The sequence below is a fragment of the Perca fluviatilis genome, chromosome 2 (genome assembly GCF_010015445.1).
Source record: "Perca fluviatilis chromosome 2, GENO_Pfluv_1.0, whole genome shotgun sequence".
Taxonomy (NCBI): Eukaryota; Metazoa; Chordata; class Actinopteri; order Perciformes; family Percidae; genus Perca; species Perca fluviatilis.
The window spans coordinates 39734919-39757323 of record NC_053113.1 but is presented as its reverse complement, the minus strand read 5'-3'; the positions used below and the strand labels follow the sequence as shown (position 1 = coordinate 39757323).

General features: G+C 40.2%; 1 protein-coding gene across 2 annotated transcripts; it reads left to right on the top strand.

Moving 5' to 3' along the window:
* Nucleotides 1-745: 745 nt before the first annotated feature.
* Nucleotides 746-21608, top strand: LOC120546392 (periostin-like). 2 transcript variants are annotated; one of them, XM_039781319.1, is made up of 22 exons: nucleotides 746-888; nucleotides 1410-1508; nucleotides 5620-5684; nucleotides 5913-6070; nucleotides 6150-6314; nucleotides 6412-6558; nucleotides 7757-7898; nucleotides 8761-8973; nucleotides 9797-9931; nucleotides 10608-10756; nucleotides 10911-11047; nucleotides 11459-11589; nucleotides 11707-11837; nucleotides 12134-12236; nucleotides 12354-12421; nucleotides 12714-12759; nucleotides 12871-12897; nucleotides 16348-16656; nucleotides 16741-16788; nucleotides 19387-19443; nucleotides 19525-19563; nucleotides 20661-21608. In XM_039781319.1, the coding sequence occupies exons 1-22, from the start codon at nucleotides 770-772 to the stop codon at nucleotides 20687-20689; spliced, it is 2517 nt and encodes an 838-aa protein (XP_039637253.1). In that variant the 5' UTR covers nucleotides 746-769; the 3' UTR covers nucleotides 20690-21608. The 2 variants fall into 2 exon arrangements, with proteins under 2 accessions (XP_039637253.1, XP_039637260.1); XM_039781326.1 differs by lacking the exon at nucleotides 19525-19563 and having other exon boundaries at nucleotides 770-888.
* The last annotated feature ends 797 nt before the right edge of the window (nucleotides 21609-22405 follow it).

The window sequence follows — 22405 nt, the reverse complement described above, 5'->3', positions numbered from 1 at the left end:
AGAGCTGTTTTGTGGCAGTGCAGTGAGTACTATATTTACTTTAGTCAAGTCAAGTCAAGTCAATTTATTTATAGAGCACATTTAAAACCAACCTAGGCTGAACAAATTGCTGGACAAAGTTATATTATGTTATAAAAACACAATGAATATCATACAAACAACACACTTCTATACAAATGTCCCTAAACTAAATCATACGCCAAAGAATAAAAATGTGTTTTAAGACGAGACTTAAAGATCTTTAAGTATCTTTAGCAATTTGTTTCATAATATGTCTAATATTGAATTTTAAAATCTTAATTCTCTTTAACAAAAAGTGTGCTAAAGTGTCCAGATAATATCCGGATCATGTTTTCAATGCAATCAACTGTTATGTTAAAGAATTCTTAATCAAATAGGCCTAACACAGTGGTAAAATAACCAAGTTTTAATATAATTAAGCTTGTGTGCACCTTGAAATGTGCTTAAAAGAGGACGATTACAAAACATTTTGTAAATGGGATGGTGGTCCCATCTTTTTTAAATGGCCCTCCTTAGATGATCAAATAATTCACAAAATACAAATCATCATAATTCATTACACACACTCAAATGATAAAGCCCAGTATATTTAAATGTGTTTTTTTGAGATGTGCAGGGTGGTCCAATATGCATGCATGAAATGTTGCCATCCTCCTTGAGTGGGGGGTGAGACTTGTGGTATATAAACTCCCACTCTGAGTCTGCTCCCATTACTCTGGGTCTGAAGGGGCTCGCTAAGAAATCAAGGATGAAGCTCCTTTTCGTAGCTGCCTTTGCACTCTTTGTGTTCTCCACATTTGACAAGGCTGAGTCTTCAGCTTATGACAAAATAGTCACCCACAGTCGCATCAGGGCAAGAAAAGAAGGGTAAGCTTATCAATATTTTTCAATATGATCATTTGGGGTTTTTGTTTTTTTACACCTTTGTGATGTCATGTTAGTCGTTTTGCATGCAACAGTATTGAGCCTTGAGCATTTGTTTCTTTTCTATTTTAATATGAAATCTGCTATTTTGTAATGCAGTCACAATTGTTTCACAAATACCAGTTGCTAATTTATGGCATATGTTATTGAATAGTATTACATTCCTGTAGAAAAGGTGTGTTAAAAGTGTTAAAGCTGTCGAATTATAACTCAAACCAGACAAACCAATTTCATATCCAGCAGGCGTGGATGTAATTATTCATATTTGACTATCTGGTTTCAGAAGTAGCAGGGGTAGTTGCCAATTAATTATTCACACTTGACAGTCTGGTGCCTTACCCTGCAGGCCTGTCACATATTCATTCAAATGAGAATTATTACAGAGTTCCCACAGAATCTCACTCCTGTGTTTTTATCTGCTAATTTATGCTTTGTTCCCTTTCTGTACCCTCAATTCTCATCAGACCCAATGTCTGCACGCTCCAGCAGGTCATGGGGACCAAGAAGAAGTACTTTAGCACTTGTCGTAACTGGTACCAAGGAGCCATCTGTGGAAAGAAAGCGTAAGTTTTGTTTCCTGTTTCCAACAAGTTGTTTCTCCTAGGAGCTACATATTGTATGTTGTTTATGGTCTCATTTATATTATTTATTGATTATTATATTGTGCACTTGTATTGTAGATTTTGGGCGTTTTCATGGCGGTTTGAGCGGAAGTGATAACATATTTGTTTGCTTCACCTGTTCACCTGTTGGTTTTTTGGGCTTTGACAGAGAGGGGGCGAGCCTGGGAGCGAACACTTTCTGTCGACCGCCGCACTAACGCACTTATTTCTATATTTATTTCTCACAAAGTAACTTTACATTTGGTAACTGCAGTGCTAGTTGTATTTTACGTGTGGAGGAATAAATTGTTTATGCATCTCTAAGTGTTCACGGCAGCACTTTGTTGGACTGCTTACAGCCACAACATCCTGTTTAAAGATAAAGATTACAAGGACATTGAAAAGTAAAACGTGAGCGTCAGTTCTGTTAGTTTTTGAAAATACAGCACTTCTCTTCAGTGTCTGCTTCCGCTTAATGGGTTTTCATGGAAACTTGAGTGTTTCCATGGAGACAGACATCTGTTATCTTACTTTGAATGGAACTAACGCTTGAAATAAAAAACACATTTGTGGACGCAGCCCTAAATCTTCTGTTTTGGAGACAGTCCTATTTGACCCTTTAATCTGCCCATTATAAGGGCTTTCAGAAATAAGAAAGCCTGGTCGTCGTTTAATGCCACAGTGGTGAACCACTGATTCCAGGATATGATGTGGCTGCAAAATTTTGTATTCATGAATGGAAAAGTGTTCAGCTTTTTTTTTTAGAATGATCTAGACAACCTCTTTTTCGCTTATTGTTCCAGCCCCCTCAGCACTTTTGTGTTTAAACATGGATGGAAGCCATGCAGACAGTATTTCACAGTCTCCCTTCCTCTCTCTCTCTCTCTCTCTCTCTCTCTCTCTCTCTCTCTCTCTCTCCCTCACATGCACAGACACACACACACACACACACACACACACACACATTCAGCTTGCCCTCTATGCTTGCATTATGCCTAAAGCATGCTTAATAGCACTCTCAATAGGCTTAGTTCTTCCTAATGAACACACACTGCCTGTTGAACTTGGCAAATTATAATGTTGGAATCATTATTTTCATCTATTTCAACTGGAGTCTGGCTTGGGACTGTGGAATCAATCAAAAAGATAGCTGTGCCAAAGTTGAATTCACACAGTAAACTAGTGGACAGGATGGACAAACACGTTAAAGGGCAATTTAACTGAAAACTAGGTTATGTCCAATTTAATGTGCCACGTGCACAGAATGATACAAAAAAAAGAGGTGCGCACATACAGTATACACTTGCTACAATAGCATACAAACTGCTATACATACACGTATACTTCAAATAACAAATGTAACCAATGTTTCTCTAAACACAGTCATCGTGACACAGATTGCATTACCTCTCACGACCAAACCGACAGTATAACCCTTGCATCATTCCTCACCCCCTTCTTCTACAAGCTCCACAGATGTTTCCCAGCCATTAACGAGCATACAGTGGTGTCTGTATTTGCAGAGACTCTATCCTCAGCCTGAATGTTCTTCTTATTTTCCTGTGTGTGGGACATTTATGGGCGTCAACAAAGAGCCTTTGGGCCCCACATGGGTGTGCAGCCAACAGCTGCTTTGCCCCTCAGCGTCTATTACTGACGCACCAGTTTAACCAACACAGACACAGACAGGATGAAACTTTGTATTCACACAAAATCCAGCAATGTGGCACCTCACTGCGGAGGTGTGTGCGTGTTTCAGAACATAACCACCGTGAAACAATCAGAAAATAGTGCTTTATTCAGTGCTTTGTTCGGCATTCCCTCTCTTCATTCGCTCTCTAGCACGCTCCACCACCGCAGCTACCAACAGTAAGCGATACTCACTACATATTCTATCTTTAACAGCAAATGATTTCACTAATCAGCTGTAATTTTAGCCTGCAGCAGAGTGCATGTCCATACACCTTTGACGTCACCGTCTCTGTCACACACTGATTTAGACCAATCAGGACAGTGAAGGATATTCTAAATGGAATTGGTTTAACTTAAATTACAGCAAAGGTTAGCTTGTGTATAAGATACAATACAATAAGAGCTCTCTCCTACTAAGCAACAGAAAACATTACCATCTTGAACATATCAAATAATTCAGTCTAACTTACTGACCAAGATGATCTCATGTCTTAAATTGCACTTTTTTACAGTAGTTTTTGGCATTTGTTGCTGAGTCTAACTTTGTTTAGCCAGCCAAAGCACTTGTACTTGTCCCACTGAGGTTTAATTCCACACATAATATTCTTTGCTTCCAGCGCAGCTTTGTCTCTAAGAAAACTTTGTACAACCAAACTTCCCATTATTGATTGCTTGATTTGGAATAAAGCCACATACAGCTTATATCATTTTTGACAAAATTATCAGGATTCTTAGTGGAAGAGTTATTTTATAGAGATGCTGACAAGTCAAAAGTTTCCAACGCCATGGCCAGACACAATCCCTCTGAGTGGGAGAGCAACGTAGCGAGGGTTTTGCTGACTCTGCCCCAATGGGGTTTGTGTGATCTCATCCCAATCCCTCTAACTCTATTCAACTTTGAATACAGCTGTTAAAGAGGTATAGTCAGCCATGACCCAGAACCCTCTGTCTGTACCCTGTCTGAGACAGTTCACACATTTTTGTTTTTTTGCTCAAACAAAAAGCTTAATTCATTTTAATGAAGTGTTGGAATCTCTCTGCTGGAGTGTTTTTGCCCAAGAGCAACTATTTACAGTTACTGCACTTGTAGCATTATCCGATCATTCAATCCAATGACGTCGCTGTTAACCTAACCATGCCAACAAAGTCACTATTGTTATTATTTTAAACTACACATGGCCCACATATGGAGCTTTCCTGTTGTGTAGATCTCTCAGGGAAAACTGCTGACGAAGAAGAACTGCTAAACTTTGGCGCACATATGTAGAGCGTGTTATGTAGAACCAGTGCTCCTATGCATTGTTCATATGCAACCAAATATATTGCTACTTGTTTCATTGTGCTATTTGTAAGTGATCAATTTGTGAAGTATACAGACTTCATTAACTTTTAACCGCTACTTGTCATGATTATTAAAATCATGTTGCGCTGATAAATGTGGCCGGGAGCAACTTCCATGTAAAGAATAAAAACTGGGCAGTCTACAGTAATGAACTCCCCAGCAAACTTTGGACTGTGGTGTTTTTTATGTATTGTGGGTCTCTTTATTGTTGCATTCCTGTTAGTTATTTGAGGTGAAATGCACATCTCCAAATGTCTGTTTTTCCAGGAGATGGAAACAATGATATAGTTCCAACATGTTAAAACCTGCTGATGCAAGGGGTATAGTCATGTTTATATGTAGCAGCTGCACTTTTTTACTATTTTACAATTTTACTATCCTCCTCGGGCTACAGTGTCCAGCACTATTTACAGTAAGTGCAAAGTAGACAATGCTTCCCACATGTTTGTGCATACGCACATGAACATTTTTCATCTAATTGATCTAAACAGAAAACACAATAGTTATTCTTTAAATTATGAACATTTGTAAAAAGAAAAAAAACTCTGAAAATTGAATAATGTTGTTTTTCAGATTAGTTTAACTGTTAAAAGCCATCAAACCCTTGTGTCATGTTCCTTGTGTTGACCAAAATTTCCTTAAACTCAACTGTGATTGCACCGCAGTTTTCCAAGGCCAAAATCGTAACGCTTCTGAGGTTAACCAAATGCCAAGTAGACTCCAAACTAATTGTTTAGCTTCAAAGAGGAGGTCTGGTAATATAAATCTACTACTGTAATGGTAGCATAATCCTCGAGGCACCCTTTCCATTAGGTTTTGGCCTAAACTGTAGGATCACACGGTCTGTTTGTGTTAGGAAGGAGATAATGAGTAACATCTGGATAAACTGAATACACAGAACCAATGTGGGATGCTGATTCAGCTGGAAACATGAACATTTCTCACACAGTTAAAAGATACGTGCAAACAGTATTTCAAGGGATGTGCTGCTTATTCGAGATGATACTCATATTTGTGATCTGTGCCTTTTGCCCGCAGGACTGTGCTTTATGAGTGCTGCCCTGGGTACATAAAGCTGGAAGGCATGCGCGGTTGCCCTGCAGGTACAGTGGGTTAAGTTCATGTTAATATAAATGTTAATCCATAACGCTTAGGTGAGACCATATCCTCCAACTGTAGAGCAGCTGTGTGCTATTTTTGATTTTAGACCCAATATACTAGAAGAGGATGGTGGAGCATATTGTCAAAACATGAGAAGTATTTCTCTTTAAGGCTAGTATCAAAATAACATTCTGAAATCTAATAATACTTATTGTCAATCTCTTTCTTAGTGGCCCCGATTGATCATGTGTATGGCACTTTGGGTCTGGTGAAGGCCACCTCAACCCAAAAATACTCTGATGTTTCTAAGCTAAGGCCTGAGATTGAGGGACCTGGATCCTTCACTTTCTTTGCCCCCAGCAACGAGGCCTGGGAGCTTTTGGATGAAGTGAGTCAAGAATAAATGGAAAAGGTGTGGAGGCTCTCTGTCTGTGAGGTTTAAACATCTAATTTTTCTCACCCAACAGGAGTCCAGGAGTGCACTGGTCAGCAATGTCAACATTGAACTGTACAACGCTCTGCATTATCACATGGCCAACAAACGCCTCTTGACCAAAGATTTAAAGAATGGAATGACAGTCACCTCCATGTACAATGACCTGGGTCTCCAAATCAACCATTACTCCAATGGGGTGAGTATTTACATTCATTGTTGTCATAACGGCCCTCTTGTAGTTGTACAGAAAACGTTTTTCTGTGGTATAACAGTGAAGTGTATGCTATGTGCAGGTGGTGACTGTGAACTGCGCCAGGATTATCTATGGCAACCAGGTTTCCACCAATGGAGTTGTGCATGTCATTGACCGTGTTATCAGCGCTGTTGGAAACACAATCCAGGATGTCATTGAGGTTGACGATGACCTGACAACTCTGAATGTGAGTAAACGTACAACAGGGATATATGAAATAATGTTTAAATTGCTCATATTATGCTTTTTGTCTTTCCCCCCTTTCCTTTATTGTGTTATATATCTTTTTTGTGCATGTTATAGGTTTACAAAGTGAAAAAGCCCAAAGTCCACCCCAAAGGGACTTACCATCTCCATCAGAAAACACTGTTCACAAACTGCTCCAAACAGCTCTATTGTAGTCCAGCCTTTACTTCAGAGACAAACATGGTCACTTTGGAACACACGTTATAATGCTCGCCTAGCTGCTAGCTTCGCACGCCCTCATACTCTTCTTCTGACTGGCTAGTAATCCTTACCTAGCTACAGTCAGGGCATGCCCTCATACTCTGCTTCTGACTGGCTAGTAGTCCTTACCTAGCTACTGTCAGGGCACACCCTCATACTCTGCTTCTGACTGGCTAGTAGTCCATACCTAGCTACAGTCAGGGCACGCCCTCATACTCTACTTCTGACTGGCTAGTAGTCCTTACCTAGCTACAGTCAGGGCACGCCCTCATACTCTGCTTCTGACTGGCTAGTAGTCCTTACCTAGCTACTGTCAGGGCTCGCCCTCATACTCTGCTTCTGACTGGCTAGTAGTCCTTACCTAGGTACTGTCAGGGCACGCCCTCATATTCTGCTTCTGACTGGCTAGTAGTCCTTACCTAGCTACTGCACATGTGTGACCCCCAACAAAGATGGAACAGAAGTGTAGCTAAAACAGAGAGCTCAACACACAGGGTGAAAAGAGGAGCTGCAGCAATGTGCAGTACAACAAAAATATGGTGTTTTCTGAAAAGTAAACCATGTAAACCTATTCTGATATAACCTCTAAATACAATTATGAACCTGAAAATTAGCATAATATGAGCACTTTATGGTTAAGGACAAGGATTCTGAAGTAAATGCAAACACTGCTGCAAAAGTGGGTCCCGTTGGATTGAATTGGAGTTTCATTGGTATAGATGAAGAAGCCAAACATTTGTCTCGTTTGCTTTTTCATTAACAGGGATAGTGCAGAAAGCACATGCAGAGTTTGCATTTGTGATGAAGTGACTTTGAAAATATTTTTTTTCCCCCAGATGATTAGGTTGTTAGGTCTACTTCCTGCAAATGTTTCTACTATGCTCTATTAAATATTGAAGTTCAATGAACATAGTCGTGCTGGTGATTTCACCATTTAGGATGTGGCTCAAACCACTGGGTTCTTGGAGAAGCTGGGTCAGCCAGGACATTACACTCTCTTTGCCCCCACCAACGAAGCCTTTGAGAGTCTGGGCAGCGAAGTGTTGGAGAGACTTCAGGGCGACAAGGAGGTCCTCAAAGGTAAACCAGACTTTTATTTATAGAGGTCCATTGCTGTTCCCCTAATGCCTAAGGCCATTTAAAACATTGCAGTGGAAACTGAGGATTTATAGTAACTGCAAACGGGGGCCATATATACATTTATTTATTCAAAATACTGGAAAAGAAATGCAGTTTCCCTGACAGCATGTTTCCCAGACTAAGCCACCCATAAAGCGTTTCTTTTTTTCACATGTTTAACTCAAAACAGATGACACCACATGCCGCAGTGGATCTGGAACTTACACACATTTGGCTATACATAACAAAGTTTTGTTGAAGAGCAATAAAAATAAGTCTCAGTTCAAGTTTCAATTCAAGCATGAAATTGTTGATGGAAAGTCAAATAATGCAACAAATAATTTGTCACTTTGTTTTTTTTTTGTTCTTTTAGAGTTACCGGTATTTCTGTTGTAAGTAGGTCAGTATCAATATACTTTAGCTATTAGTATTTGTCTCAAACAACTAAATAGTGCAGAATTTCAACGTTTTTAGCTTGTTTTGCGTCAACAATGAGAGGAAGGAAACAGCTGCTTTATTGAGCAAGCGGGTCAGACTGGCAACAATCCAAAACATTTATTAGCCCACAGCTTTCCTTATGATGTGAGAACAGACCATTTCAAACACAGTAAAACAGAAATGTGACGAAATCCCAAGTCTTCTCTCTCAGGGACCCAAGGGATCCAAAGGGTCTTTAGGTTCCCAGGGCGTTAGATCCTCAGCTGCAGTGTCACATGAGAGAGAACATGAAACCGCCCATGCAGCCAACTTACCTACTCAAATAAACACCTACATTTACACCTAAACCACACATTAATTCAAAACGTTGTCTTGCTTTTTTCAGCTCTCCTGAATTTCCACCTTCTGGACTCAGTCCATTGCTCTGAGTCCATCATGTCCGGCACCTCTTACGAGACCCTGGAGGGCAACAACATTGAGATCGGCTGTGATGGCGAAAGTTTAACAGTCAACGGCATCAAAATGGTGCGCAAGAAGGACATTGTCACCACCAATGGTGTCATCCACCTTATTGACCAAGTGCTGATGCCAGACTCAGGTTAGACCCCCATCTTCTACTACATGAATACATATATTGTGCCAGCAATTTAGACAAGTTTTTTTTCTTCTGTAAAACCCTCATTTTCCTGACATTCAAAATAAAAAGAGAAGGCATTGTTAAAACATGCAGTTTGTTTAACTCCATGCAGGATAGAACCACAACAAAAAAATGTAAGATTATTTTGGTGGCATTTTTGCCTTTAATCACCAGGACAGCATGAAAGGGGAGAGAGAGGGGGAAGACATGCAGGAAACTTGCCGTAGGTCAGATTTGAACCCTGGGCCTCTGCGTCGAGGCATAAACCCTCTATATACCCAACTGAGCTACCCGGGCACCCAAGCAATAACTGTTTTTTGTTGAATCAACTTAATTTTGGTTGTATGTCGATGGATATAATGATCTGTACGGGTGACTCCGCTGTCAACAAGGGGCATAAGCAATTGTCATATCACACTCGGCTGATACCCACTGCTCGCAGGAATGAGACAAGCTGAACTGCTCTTGCTGCACTGCAGCTGAATGTGTCATCTCAACACATCTTATTAAATATGCTTTCATCTTAAAGTGTGACAAAATGAGTATTTTAACCAGAGTTTTCAGCTTGTTTACTTCAGATCTAAATGCACTGATTACTTGTATGTCAATCCTGGAACAAACTACAGAGAGGCAAAATTTTAAAATCAAGATGGTTACAAAAATTAGAACAACTTTCTTGAAACACAAAATGTCACTATGAGATTTGAAGAAAACTACACACACTGTCACAAAAGGAGAATCCGTGTTTTAATAGAGTTGGATGGGATTCCCTTTGTCCTTTAAGCTAAGCAGGTGATGGAACTGGTGGGAAGTTCCCTGTCAACCTTTGGCGACATGGTGTCCGAGCTGGGCCTGTCTGCTGACATGATGTCAGACGCCGAGTACACTTTGCTGGCTCCCCTCAACGCTGTCTTTAATGGTGAGTAACATGCTGTTCATTAAATCATACACCCCCACCCCTTGTTTTCCCATTTAGCAGGTGGCTAAAAATGAACCATGGCTGCTCCACACTCAGTCACAGTGTGGATATGTTTTATTTCCCCTCGCGTGTCGAGTCATAATTGAACAAATATGTACATATATGGATCTTCAGGGAAATTATGGATCTATTGGGACACTGCAGAAGCTTTAAGCCATGTAAGACCAAATACCCACTCCCCCAGAGCACATTCTCGGACTTCACCCGAAGGGAGTAGAGATTGTTTCTGTTAGAAGAATGTGTAATTAATCGAGGCGGGATACTTTTATCTTTATAGGCATACGGTTTTAAATGGGTGTCAGGAATGCACAAGGCAGCAACGGCTGGATGTAACAGGAACCTTCTATTCAAACTGTAAAATCTTCCATGTACACTAACCTACAAATCATGAGACATTATGTAACGATTCCACGTACAGAACTATGCAGTAAATCAAGTCAGTGACAGCAGATATGTCTTTGCCCACTGTTGGTGTTGCCGCAGCTGCTCTCTAGACATTATGGTCAAAATAATAAGAATATAAACACTTTCCGCTGCCAAAGCCAGTACATTAGATGTAAATGTTGCTGTGTGCTATGTTTATTTTTTTTTATAAAACCGTTTCTTTCCTCTACAGATGAAGTGATGGCCATGGATCAGAGGCTGCTCAGGATTATCCTGCAGAACCACATCTTGAAGAAAAAGATTGTCCTGGGACAGTTGTTTAACGGCCAGCGGCTGGAGACCATTGGAGGAAAATTTCTGAGGGTCTTCATCTATCGCACAGTGCGTCCTGTTCTTTGAAGTCCTTTCCGAAAATTGTGGCTTGGTGCCACTAAACACACACTATATGCATTAGCCCTGTTATTTGACCATCAACCGTCCTATTGAGACGTGACATTAATCATCCTTGTCTTTACCCTGGGGATTATTTCTGCAGGCTGTGTGCATTGAGAATTCCTGTCTGTTGAGAGGCAGTAAAGAAGGAAGCAACGGGGCCCTTCATATCATGAGAACCCTGCTGAAACCGGCGGAAAAAACTATGTTTGAGATTCTGACAGAAAATGGAGGTTTCAAGTAAGTACAGAGCAATGTAAGTAAAAAAAACTAAATAAATAAAAAAGAACTGCGGTATTAAAAGTAAGCATAATACTAAAGCCACATCTTTCTGTATCTTTCCATTAAATCTACATGGCACGTATAGGAATGAGAATTGTTGCAATATGTCAACCAGTGGTTTCTGTTAACAGCCAGGTTACTGTTTTCTTCTAAGATAATTCTTTTGGCATTTTAGGCCTTTATTTGATAGGACAACATAGACATGAAAGGGGAGAGAGAGGGGGAATGACATGCAGAAAGGGCCGCAGGTCGAAATTGAACCCGCGGCCGCTGCAGCGAGGAATGTGCCTCTGTACATGGGGCGCACGCTCAACCAGGAGAGCTACCCAGGCGCCCCAGCAGGTTACTGTTTTCTTCTCTGTGCCGCAGGATCTTTTTGTCTCTTATGGAAAGTGCTGGCTTGACTGACCTGCTGAAACAGGAGGGAGACTTTACTCTGTTCGCCCCGAGCGATAAGGCTTTCGCAGCCATGAGCAGCAGTGATCTGTCCTTGTTGAAGAGTAGGTCTCCCATATTCCCGTCATCTTTTATATGTGTTTCAGACACTTATGTTGCTAGTTGGAAATCACAAACAATAAATGAATGACAGTTAATATGTTTGCCGTTCTTTATTTCAGGTGACATAAATGCTCTCAGAACCATTCTCTTGTATCACATCAGTAACGGTATCTTCATTGGTGGCGGTCTGGAGGGTGGGGTGACAAACCTTCTCAAGTCTCTTCAAAGCAGCAACCTCAAAGTGTTGTCTGTAAGTATTTAGCACAGCAAGACTGAACATATTTTATCTGAAGGCAATACATGATATATCATGTGTTATCTTTACGTATAAAGGTATTAAAAAATATTTTAATTATTCAGTAAAATGATGATAGTGCCAATCATTATCATAGATAAAAGCTCATCCTCAATTTTTAAACTCAGTAACCTCAGCAAACTAATACCATTATTCACTGTAGTTCATTCCTCGTATTTTAAAATGCAGGTTCATTCAAGCCCCTCATTTTGTGGTTTTCTCATTTGTAATTGTTTTAACTGTGTCCTCAGGCAAACAACTCAATGCTAGTGAACTCTGTCCAAGTCCCTGAATCTGATATAATGGCCACAAATGGAGTCGTTCACTTCGTCAACCATGTCTTGTATCCTGGAGGTACAATTTCCACCCTTTTTACCTTTCATAAATCTGTCAAGAGATGTTCTCTCTACAATACTTTTATAACAGTTGTAAAGGCCCAAATGCAGTTAACCAACCTGCGCTCTGTTCCAGATATCCCTGTTGGAAGCCAGGATTTCCTCATGCTATTGAAGAGGCTCATCACTTACATGCAAATCAAGGTGTCATATCAAAAACTCATCATAAAAGCTGCAAGGCTTATAATGGCCAGGGTGCAGTTTTCTGTGTGCTCAACATAACTCAACATAACGTACAAGACAAGAACCTGCTTGAAAGCCAGCTGTGCAATGCATCTACTGTAGTGGTTTTGAACAAAGGTTTTCTGACTGAGCTTAGAAGTTGGTTGATTTTTGGTTTACAGGTTAATTAATTATGGGCTTTGTTATGCAGCATATAAAAAGTGGTCATACTGTATACCATGTTGTTAATGTGTGTTTTACCTTCTTTTTACAGTACATTTCAGGATTCAGATATCAGGAAATTCCCCTTACATTTATGAGTAAGTAGCAATATTATGTGTTTCTTGTATTGTTTGCAATACAGTATTTTTAATATCTCAAGAGGCATTCTTCACTGTCATTAATGGCTTTATGTCTCCTGTTGTTTTCAGAGACGATCGTCACTCGTGTCCAGCAAGGTACAGTAATGATGATTATAGATTATCATCATCATGTGATTCCTAATCAGTAAAATCTGACAAATTATATGTGGGTAGTGTAACAGTAGCATGTAAAGAATTGAGGGGTGGGGAATAGGGAGGCTACTGCCTATCAAAGGTCCCATATTGGAATTTTTATTATAAAGCAGGTCGATGTGCTTTATTAATACTGTGAAAGTATCGAAACGATCCACAGAGAAATGCACACAGCCCGTGTTCCTTTTAAACGAGCCGTTAGGACTTCCTTACAGTTGTGATGTCACAAAGTTAATAAATATAAAACAGAGGGGGCGTTCCGATCGCCTAGTAGTTCCCTGCGAAGTGGACTGCACAGGATATTCAGACATGTTAAAGGTGCTATAAGCGAAGTTGGGTGACAATACTTCTTGTTGACGTTCGAAGTATTTTCAAACAAAAAGAGGCTAGTTTGCCCCTCCCTCCTCCTCATCCAATCCCTTCCCCCTCCCTTCCGTGCTTCCGCGCACTAACCCCACTCCAAAATCCTTCTTGCCCGGTTATTGGCTGGTACGCTGGAACACTGATGTGTGTGCAGAGGCCCGTTCCAGAAAGCAGGTTTAGTGAAAACTCTGAGTTGGTTAACCCTGAGATGAAGGAAACTCTGAGTTTTCCGTTCCAGAAAGAGAGGTAACTTAACCTCGGAGTCAGTTACTATGGTAACTGACTAAATGTTTTTTTTCTCAAACATGTCATGTCCTTTTGTCGACGATCCCGTTGATGAAAAAGCTGTATTAATTCAGAGAGTTTACGTCGGGAGATGATATTGAGTCCCGACTAGATGTTTTTTCATTTCCACATAACCGATTTGAGAGGTGTTTTTTATCACAGTCTATTAGATATGTAGATACCTTATCCTTCCACTAGTTCAACATCGTGGACAGGCTTTAACATCCCAGCAGATTCTTTGTGTCGCATTACGTTTTTTGCAAACGGCAGTTTTCTTTATAACAGCAGCGGATCATACTGTAATAGTAAAGCCACTGTATGTAGAGCCGTCAGAAAAGTGTGACTCGCTCTGAAACGTTTTTTAAACGTGTTCCCTGGACACAAACCAGTGAGAGCCATTAAAAAGAAATAAATGATTATACTTAGTTCTGTTAATGATCATGGTGCTGCAGCCTCAGAATGGGAATAGTATAGTTTACTTTTTCGCCCGCAGGATTGCACCTGAATAAAATTATAGGTGTAGCCTACAATTCCAGTTTTCACCAGTAGCCTAATATTATAAGTTAACTGTGATTAAATATGAAATTAATACACTGTTAATGCGTACGCATTGACTCGAGCAGCAATTTTCTCCCACACCAATTCTCTCTCTTTTGCAGCAGCAGCCGCTGTCTTGCTTTTTTAACGAAATGCATGTTCAAACCACAGACAGTAGGTTCAAACCACAGACAGTAGGTTCAAACCACAGACAGTAGGTTCAAACCACAGACAGTAGGTTCAAACCACAGACAGTAGGTTCAAACCACAGACAGTAGGTTCAAACCACAGACAGTAGGTTCAAACTCGCTGTTTGTGCGCATGAGTATTTCCGCCAACCCGTTTGTTTGTGGTTGTTGCCATGGTGAATCGTAGAATCATGGCTCCATTCATACTGCCTTATGTGCACGCGCGTAACCCTGAGTGAACCTACTCCGAGTTGATTGAACCAACTCAAATCAGCTGTTCTGGAACCGAAAACTCGGAGTTTCCCATCTCAGGGTAAATCAACTCAGAGATCAGGGTTAGACTCAGAGTTTGTTAAACCTCCTACCTGGAACGGACCCCAGGTTGGCACAGTTTGTTTTTGTTGCCGTTTGTGGACCCTGGGCTGTCCACAGAGACCGCATTTTTTTACAGTGTGTTCAGGGGACAGACAGCTAGCGGATAGTGAGGAGATATTTGCTGTATGTGACAAAAAATGTTGTAGCCTAAAAAACGTGTGACATCGCTTAGCACCTTTAAGTAAGATTCCAAACCATAGGGAGCAAAAGATGCTCAGTTCAAAGGGAACTTTGGTTCGTCAGTTGACAAGAAAGATTATCCATCAATCATTGTGCCTTACCGGAGCACGGAAAATAACAATGGAGCTTACAAAGGAATTTACCTGGTTGCCTTTCTCTTACAATTTTGGTGTAATATCAAAAAGTCTGCCAGGCTAAAAGCCATGAGAAGAAGTTGAGGCTCTGGCATTGTTTTAAATTGATAATGGGGACAACAACAGGGTGGAATAATACCGTACTGTAACTTGTCAATTAATAAAAACACATTTAAAGTTACATACAGTATATTTCAAGATTTTGTAATAGTAACATTATCAGTTTTTGTTTCAATCTATTCAATATTTTATTTCAGTATAATGAAAAACTTTCACAGTAGCAGCCGTGTATCTGATGTGTTTATGTTACCATGATAAAATACAGAGGAAGCATAGGAAGTGATGACTGCGTTGGTGATGTTAAAAGGATGTTCTGAATGGAGGAATTTTATCAAGGGAATTTCCCTTAAACAACAGTGACTGAACACGGAGCAGGGAGTAGGGAGTACTGTGTTATGTACACTGTGGAATGGAACGCAGCCAGATACTCGCAGCCCAGATGCGGAAGACCCGGAAAAACTGACCAGTCAGAGCAGACTGGGCTTTCTCAGGAGGGGGGCTTAAAGAGACAGGCGCTAAAACGCAGCATTTCAGACAGAGAGTGGATACAGGTATATTCAGATAGACAGTATGAGAAAAATAATGTTGTTTTTTTTAAACACTAAAGCATGTAAACATGTTTAGTAGAAACCCAAAATACAAGTATGAACCTGAAAATAAGTATGAGACCTGGGTGGTGATGGCGCAGTGTATATGACACATACCTTTGGACTGGGAGAGCCGGGTTCGATTCCCACTGTGATACATCAACCAATGCGTCCCTGAACAAGACACTTAACCCCTACTGCTCCAGAGGCGTGTGACCTCTGACGTATATAGCAATTGGAAGTCACTTTGGATAAAAATGTCAGCTAAATGACATGTAATGTGATGTAAAAGACCTTTAAATTGAAACATGTACTGATTAATCACTAATACTTTTCGATGAACCATTTTACACACATGCGAGTGACAATAATCAGAGAGAAGAAAAGAAAAAAGTCTTTACTGGCTAATTCTTGTACCAGTCAGCAATAAAAACGGATATTAAAAATATGAATGAACACAAATGTAAAAGTAACACAATTTATTTAATTAAAATAACAGTATAATAATAATATCTAAAAACTAGATGGCAGAATTTCTTTGATTATGAATCACGTTTTTGTCAAAGCCAAGCTTTCTTATCCAGAGAAAGGTCCATTTATTTTGATACCTGGATACCTGGATCCACTGTATGGAGGAGCAATGTCATTTCAACGTAGTGAAACATGTCTTCTTTGCTTTTACAGTTCCTGATGTAACCAAAGTCACGAGGGTTATACAAGGGGAGCCCAGTGTTACCAAGGTTACCAGGGTCATTGAGGGTCAACCCTCCGTCACTAAGGTTACCAGGGTCATAGAGGGTCAACCCTCCATCACTAAGGTTACCAGGGTCATAGAGGGTCAACCCTCCATCACTAAGGTCACCAGGGTCATAGAGGGTCAACCCTCCGTCACTAAGGTTACCAGGGTCATTGAGAGTGAACCCTCCTTCACTAAGGTGACCAGGGTCATGGAGGGTGAACCCTCCATCACCAAAGTTACCAGGGTCATTGATGGTAAATATTTTTTATTTGAATCAATATTTCTGTAGTTTTATATTATTTTTCCTCTCGCAAACTCATAAATGCTGTCTCCTGCAGGCCCTCAGTTCTCAGTCAGCAGTGGCTCCACCAACATCGCCCTGGAAGGTCAGTGAAACTAATACAGATTTGAACACAGAAATGTAAAAATAATTTTAGGTATTTTAAGCACCACAGCTTATTGTCCTAGTTTGTGTGACTATTATGATCAATGGTGTTATGAAGTTGTATTCCTCACTTCTCTGCACATCAGCCTTCTTATGTGGTTGCATTTGTAAGGAATATTTGTAGGGAATTTGTAGGGAAATTGTTCACACTTGTTTGTGCAGATGCACCAAGCAGCAGTTCAGAGTATTCTGCCTTCTTGGAGACCCTGACTGAAGTCCAGTATGGGGCTCCTGTAGGGGACTCCATAGTTCTGCTGGGAGACTTCAACGTGCACGTGGGCAATGATGGAGACACTTGGAGAGATGGTATTGGGAGGCATGGCCTCCCTGATCTAAACCCAAGCGATAGTTCGTTGTTAGACTTCTGTGCTTGTAACACGAACACCATGTTCAAACATAAGGATGCTCATAAGTGTACCTGGTACTAGAGCACCTTAGGTCGAAGGTTGATGATCGATTTTGTAATGATCTGAGACCTCATGTTTTCACTCAGGCGAAGAGAGGGGCGGAGCTGTCAACCGATCACCATCTGGTGGTGAGTTGGGTCAGGGGGTGTGGGAAGACTCTGGACAGACCTGGTAAGCCCAAGGGATCGATAAGATCCTTCCAGAAATGCTAAATGCTTTGGGTGTGGAGGGGTTGTCTTGGATGACACACCTCTTTAACATTTCGTGGAAGTCTGGGACAGTGCCTTAGGACCAGCTTTTCACTCTTGCAAGGATCCTTGAGGGGGGCTGGGAGTATGCCCATCCGGTCTACATATGTTTTGTAGATCTGGAGAAGGCGTATAACCGGGTCCCCCGGGAGTTCTCGGTAGTAAGTCGGACTCGTTCCAGCTGAGGGTTGGCCTCCGCCAGGGCGGCACTTTGTCACCAATCCTGTGTGTTATATTCATGGACAGGATATGGAGGCGTAGTCTTGGTGGGGAGGGGTCACAGTTCGTTGGGCTGGGGATCTCATCACTGCTTTTTGCAGATGATGTGGTCATAATGGCATCATCGGTCCGTGACCTTCAGCACTCACTGGTCATCGGTTTGCAGCCGAGTGTGACGCGGCTGGGATGAGGATCAGCACCTCTAAAACTGAGGCCGTGGCTCTCTTCAGGAAACCAATGGAGTGCCTACTCCGGGTATGGAATAAGTCCTTACCCCTCAAGTGAAGACATTTAAGTACTTTGGGGTCTTGTTCAGTGAGGGGACTATGGGGTGTGTTTGGTCGGATAATTGGAGCAGCGGGGGCGGTGTTACATTCTCTTTACCGCAACATTGTGACGAAAAAGAGAGATGAGCCAGAGATGAGCCAGAAGGCAAAGGGTTCAGGTTCAGGGTGCCTTTCACTCTGTACAAATCACCGACCCTGGATCCAGCCAAACAGCCCCAGACCATCACGCTTCCTCCTCCATGTTTGACAGTTGATGTCACACACACTGAGGAACCATCCTTTCGCCTACTCAACGGCGTACAAAAATCCTGCGTGATGAACCGAAGATTTAAAATTTTGATTCATCATTCCATAACACCTTTTTCCAGTCTTCAGTAGTCCTTTGACAATGTTTCTTAGCCCAGGCAAGCCTCTTTTTCTTATTCTGACGTCTTAGCAATGGCTTTCTTGCTGCAGCTCAGCCTGTCAAACCTGCAGCTCCAAGTCTTCTCTTTACAGTTGAAACTGAGACTTGCTTATTACGACCACTATTAAGCTGTGCTTGAAGCTGTTGTCCTGTGAGCTGCCTATCACGCAAGCTGTTGACTCTCAGAAACTTGTCTTCTGATTCTGTTGTGGCTTTCGGTCTGCCAGACCTCTTCCTGTCAGAGTTTCCCCCAGTTTCTAAGTGCCTTTTGATGGTGAAGAATACTGTAATCTCTGACACCTTGACTTTCTTCGCAATTTCTCTGTAGGAAAGACCAACATTCTTAAGTGTTATGATGGTCTGTCTCTCTTCCATTGTTAATTGCCTTTTCCCGCCATTTTTATAGCAACACACTACTTTCTGCAGTACAATACTGTTCAAATAATGCTCACGAGGGTACGGTACCACAGTGTGTTCCAACAATACTTTCATACAAACAGAGGGGGTTGTAATCCAGACAAGTTGGAACACCTGTGGGAATTGGTAGCACCAACTTTCAAAGCTTGATCAACCTCCATTGCTGCAGAACAGCTTTACATTGTTTACCCATTTCTTGTTCCCTGAAAAAGGCTTTTTTGTAAAATACTGAAATCAACATTATTTTTCAGTTTTGGGTAACCTTACTTTTTTTTTAACCTCAGGCAGTTCACCACTTACCTTTGTACCATTTCAAGCTATTCATCGGACTTGAACTGCTAAAATTTCAATAAAAAACAAAAAGAATTGGGGTGTTCTAAAACTTTTGACTGGTAGTGTATGTATATATATATATATATATATATATATATATATATATATATGCTCTACATAGCATATCATTAAAACATGTACATGTAAACAACCTTACTTTAATATGCATAACTTTACAAAATAATCTAGTTTTACTTTAAGGATGTTTTCTTTTTCCTTCAGAAACTGACTTTTCCAACATTGAAGGGGATGCTGAAAGACTTACCAAAATGATCCAAGGTGAGTTTTATCAATCATCTCAGTGACCGGGAAAGAAAAATTCATACATAATGTGTGACTTATGTTTGTTTGCCTTTATAGAAGGCAGTACAAGAAGAACTGCTTCCCGGAGAGTTTTAGGTAAAGAAAATCAGTCAAAAAACAACAACCTGCATTTGTAATAAATGCAGTGTAACCTGTAAGCTAGTTCATGCAGCCAACTCGGGCCGCTGCTATGTTCACGGCATACTCTTCTCCCTATATCATATATGCAACGCATCCCTTCAATCGTGGGGGGGTGTATTTAAAGCAATAATTCAGCATTTTTAGGAAATGCGTTTAGGCTACTAATTTTTTTGCTGAGAGTTACATGAGAAGATTGATCCAATGGTATCAGTCTTATTATTTAACGCTTGGCAAGAAATAAACACATTTCCCAAAATGTCAAACTATTACTCTAAGCCGACTGTGCCCTGCTCACTCTTTTGCTGCCATGCTTGCCGCCACAACGTTCACATGAAAGCTATGCTGCATTTGGTGCTAATGTTGCTGCGGCTGCTGTTCATACTGTATAGGATTTTATGAGTTCCACCTCCACAGCAGCATCCACCTCTTGGAGTGGCAGACTCAAGTCACAACCTAACTCGAGTCAGACTCAAGTTGCAAATTTGAGGACTTGAGACTTGCTTGAATTACATTGATAAACGACTCAACTTGACTTTGACTTGGTATTCCTGACTTAAGACTTGACTCAGACTAGAGACAGATGACTCAAAATGCAAATATTAATTTTAACCAACTTTAGACTTGGTTTAGAATCGATTGTGTATTCTATTGAGATGACATATCTGAAAGAAAATCGGGGGACTGATTTGGGGCAATATAACCGATTAAATTAATTTATGTGCACATTTCTTACATAGCTGTGTTCTCATGGCGTACTGGTTACATGTCAGAATTTTGTATGACTTGACTTGTGACTTGCTTTACTGATAGCAGGGACTCGACTTGACTTGCTTGATTCTCACCACAGTGACTTGAGACCTGCTTGTGACTTGCACATGTGTGACTTAATAATAACTTATTTAGTTATTATTCTCACTTCCCACTCCCTGCTGTGCTGAGCTTGATGTTTCCTTATGGGGAGAGATGAGATCAGACATCTACATTAACATAATCTATTCCACGTGAATTGGCTTATTGGCATGTATTTATGGTTCTATCTTTTTTTCTAACAGCTGGCAACAGGAGAAGGGTAAGGGACTGAGCATGGATGGATGAGAATATCGACGTTGTAAAGGCAGGAGAGAGACACCAAACCCAGATGTTGAAACTGGTGTTTACAGGGAACACTTCAAATTTCAGTGATTCCAATTATACTGTAAAAGGTATGTTTGACAAAAAATAAAACTATTCTTATAAACAATGTAATTGGTTTTTGAATGTATATCCATTATGAGTATGCAATCTCTGAAAAGGGTTCAGCATATGTAAACAGTGTAGAAATTAACATTTTGGCATGACTTTTAAAACACGGAGCAAGTCAGGGTAGCAATAAAATCTTTTCAATCCAAGCCATTAGAGTAGCTATAAAACATTTCAGTTCTAAACTTCTCTATGCTTTTGCTAGAGGTGAAGGTTAAAACAAGATTTTTTACAAGCTGTTTGGGAATAGTTATAAGTCTCAGCATGATAAAAGATTGAAAACGAAAATGTGTTTTCAGACTTGAACTGTTACATTGTTTTTACTTTCTGCGGTTGTAAGTTGTTTAAGGTTTCATGTACATTTTCTCTATGCTTGTATCACTTGGATTTGTATCCAACTGCAGAATTGTTTCCTTTCTATTTTTTAAACCTCTCCAATAAAGTGCATTCTTGTATGTGCCAATTTGAAAAGGGCATCTGAAGAGATTGTATTATGTCATTTTTACTTGGAAGGCTCTTAAGTAGTTAACATTGATTCAGAAAAGAGAGTCTAAAATAGCAAAAGTCAAATCTAAATGGTATGTCCGCATTTTGTATTTCCAAGTACAAGGTCTTTAAATTAGACTGTGATTTCCGAGTCAACCTTTTAAATGTCCCAGTCATTTTTTCTGTATGTGTAATAGGGAGCATGGCAGTCCACTTTTGGAAACTTCCAAGAAGACATTGTGTAAAATATGAAATAAACTTGGTTTAATGTGCAATAAGAACTCTCTTTTTCCATTTTTCATGGAAAGTATGTATCACCATATAAAACAGCAACTGAAACTTAAAAAATATAAATAACTTATAGAAGTTGCATAATGTCAAAAAAATAAATCAACCATTCATTTTAACTTTAACTTCAGTAATCATGATTCTATTTACAGTGGTTATATGAAATGAACAACAATAAATGCATTGTTTAATGTTTATCAGAAGAATTAATCATATTTAATTCAGTGTTTGTAACAATTCAGTCAGTTAAAAAATATTTGCCCTGAGTCTGCAGGGACACAGTGAGCTGTTGTGCGCAGACTTTTGGGACAGGCCCAGCTCCTCGGTTATTTGTCATGTGCAAAACTCTTCCATGTTGTTGACGGCTTCTTGGAATGAGTCAAATCTGAGTAACTGCCAAGACACAAAAAAACTCTTGCAATATACAAAAACACAAACATGGCAAAATGTAAAAAGCTATTTTCTTTTCATCTGTCATTTTTACATTCAAAATAATTAACAGTGTGCAACAACAGGCTTTATTGAGCCAGGCAGCTGGTTCACCACTGCTTAAAGTGATGAAGTCATTATTGTTTTGCCATTTTAATGCTTCTTTCTTCAGGAATATTAAGCAGTCTGTCTGTTCAACCAGTCAAAATGATAACTCGCCTGCCAACCAAACAAGAAGTACAAAAACATGTTGTGTTATTGTTTACTATAGTGGTGTAGTCTAATGTATTGTAGTGGGTATGCTGTACCACATAAATATATATATATATATATATATCAAAGTGTGGGATCTGGG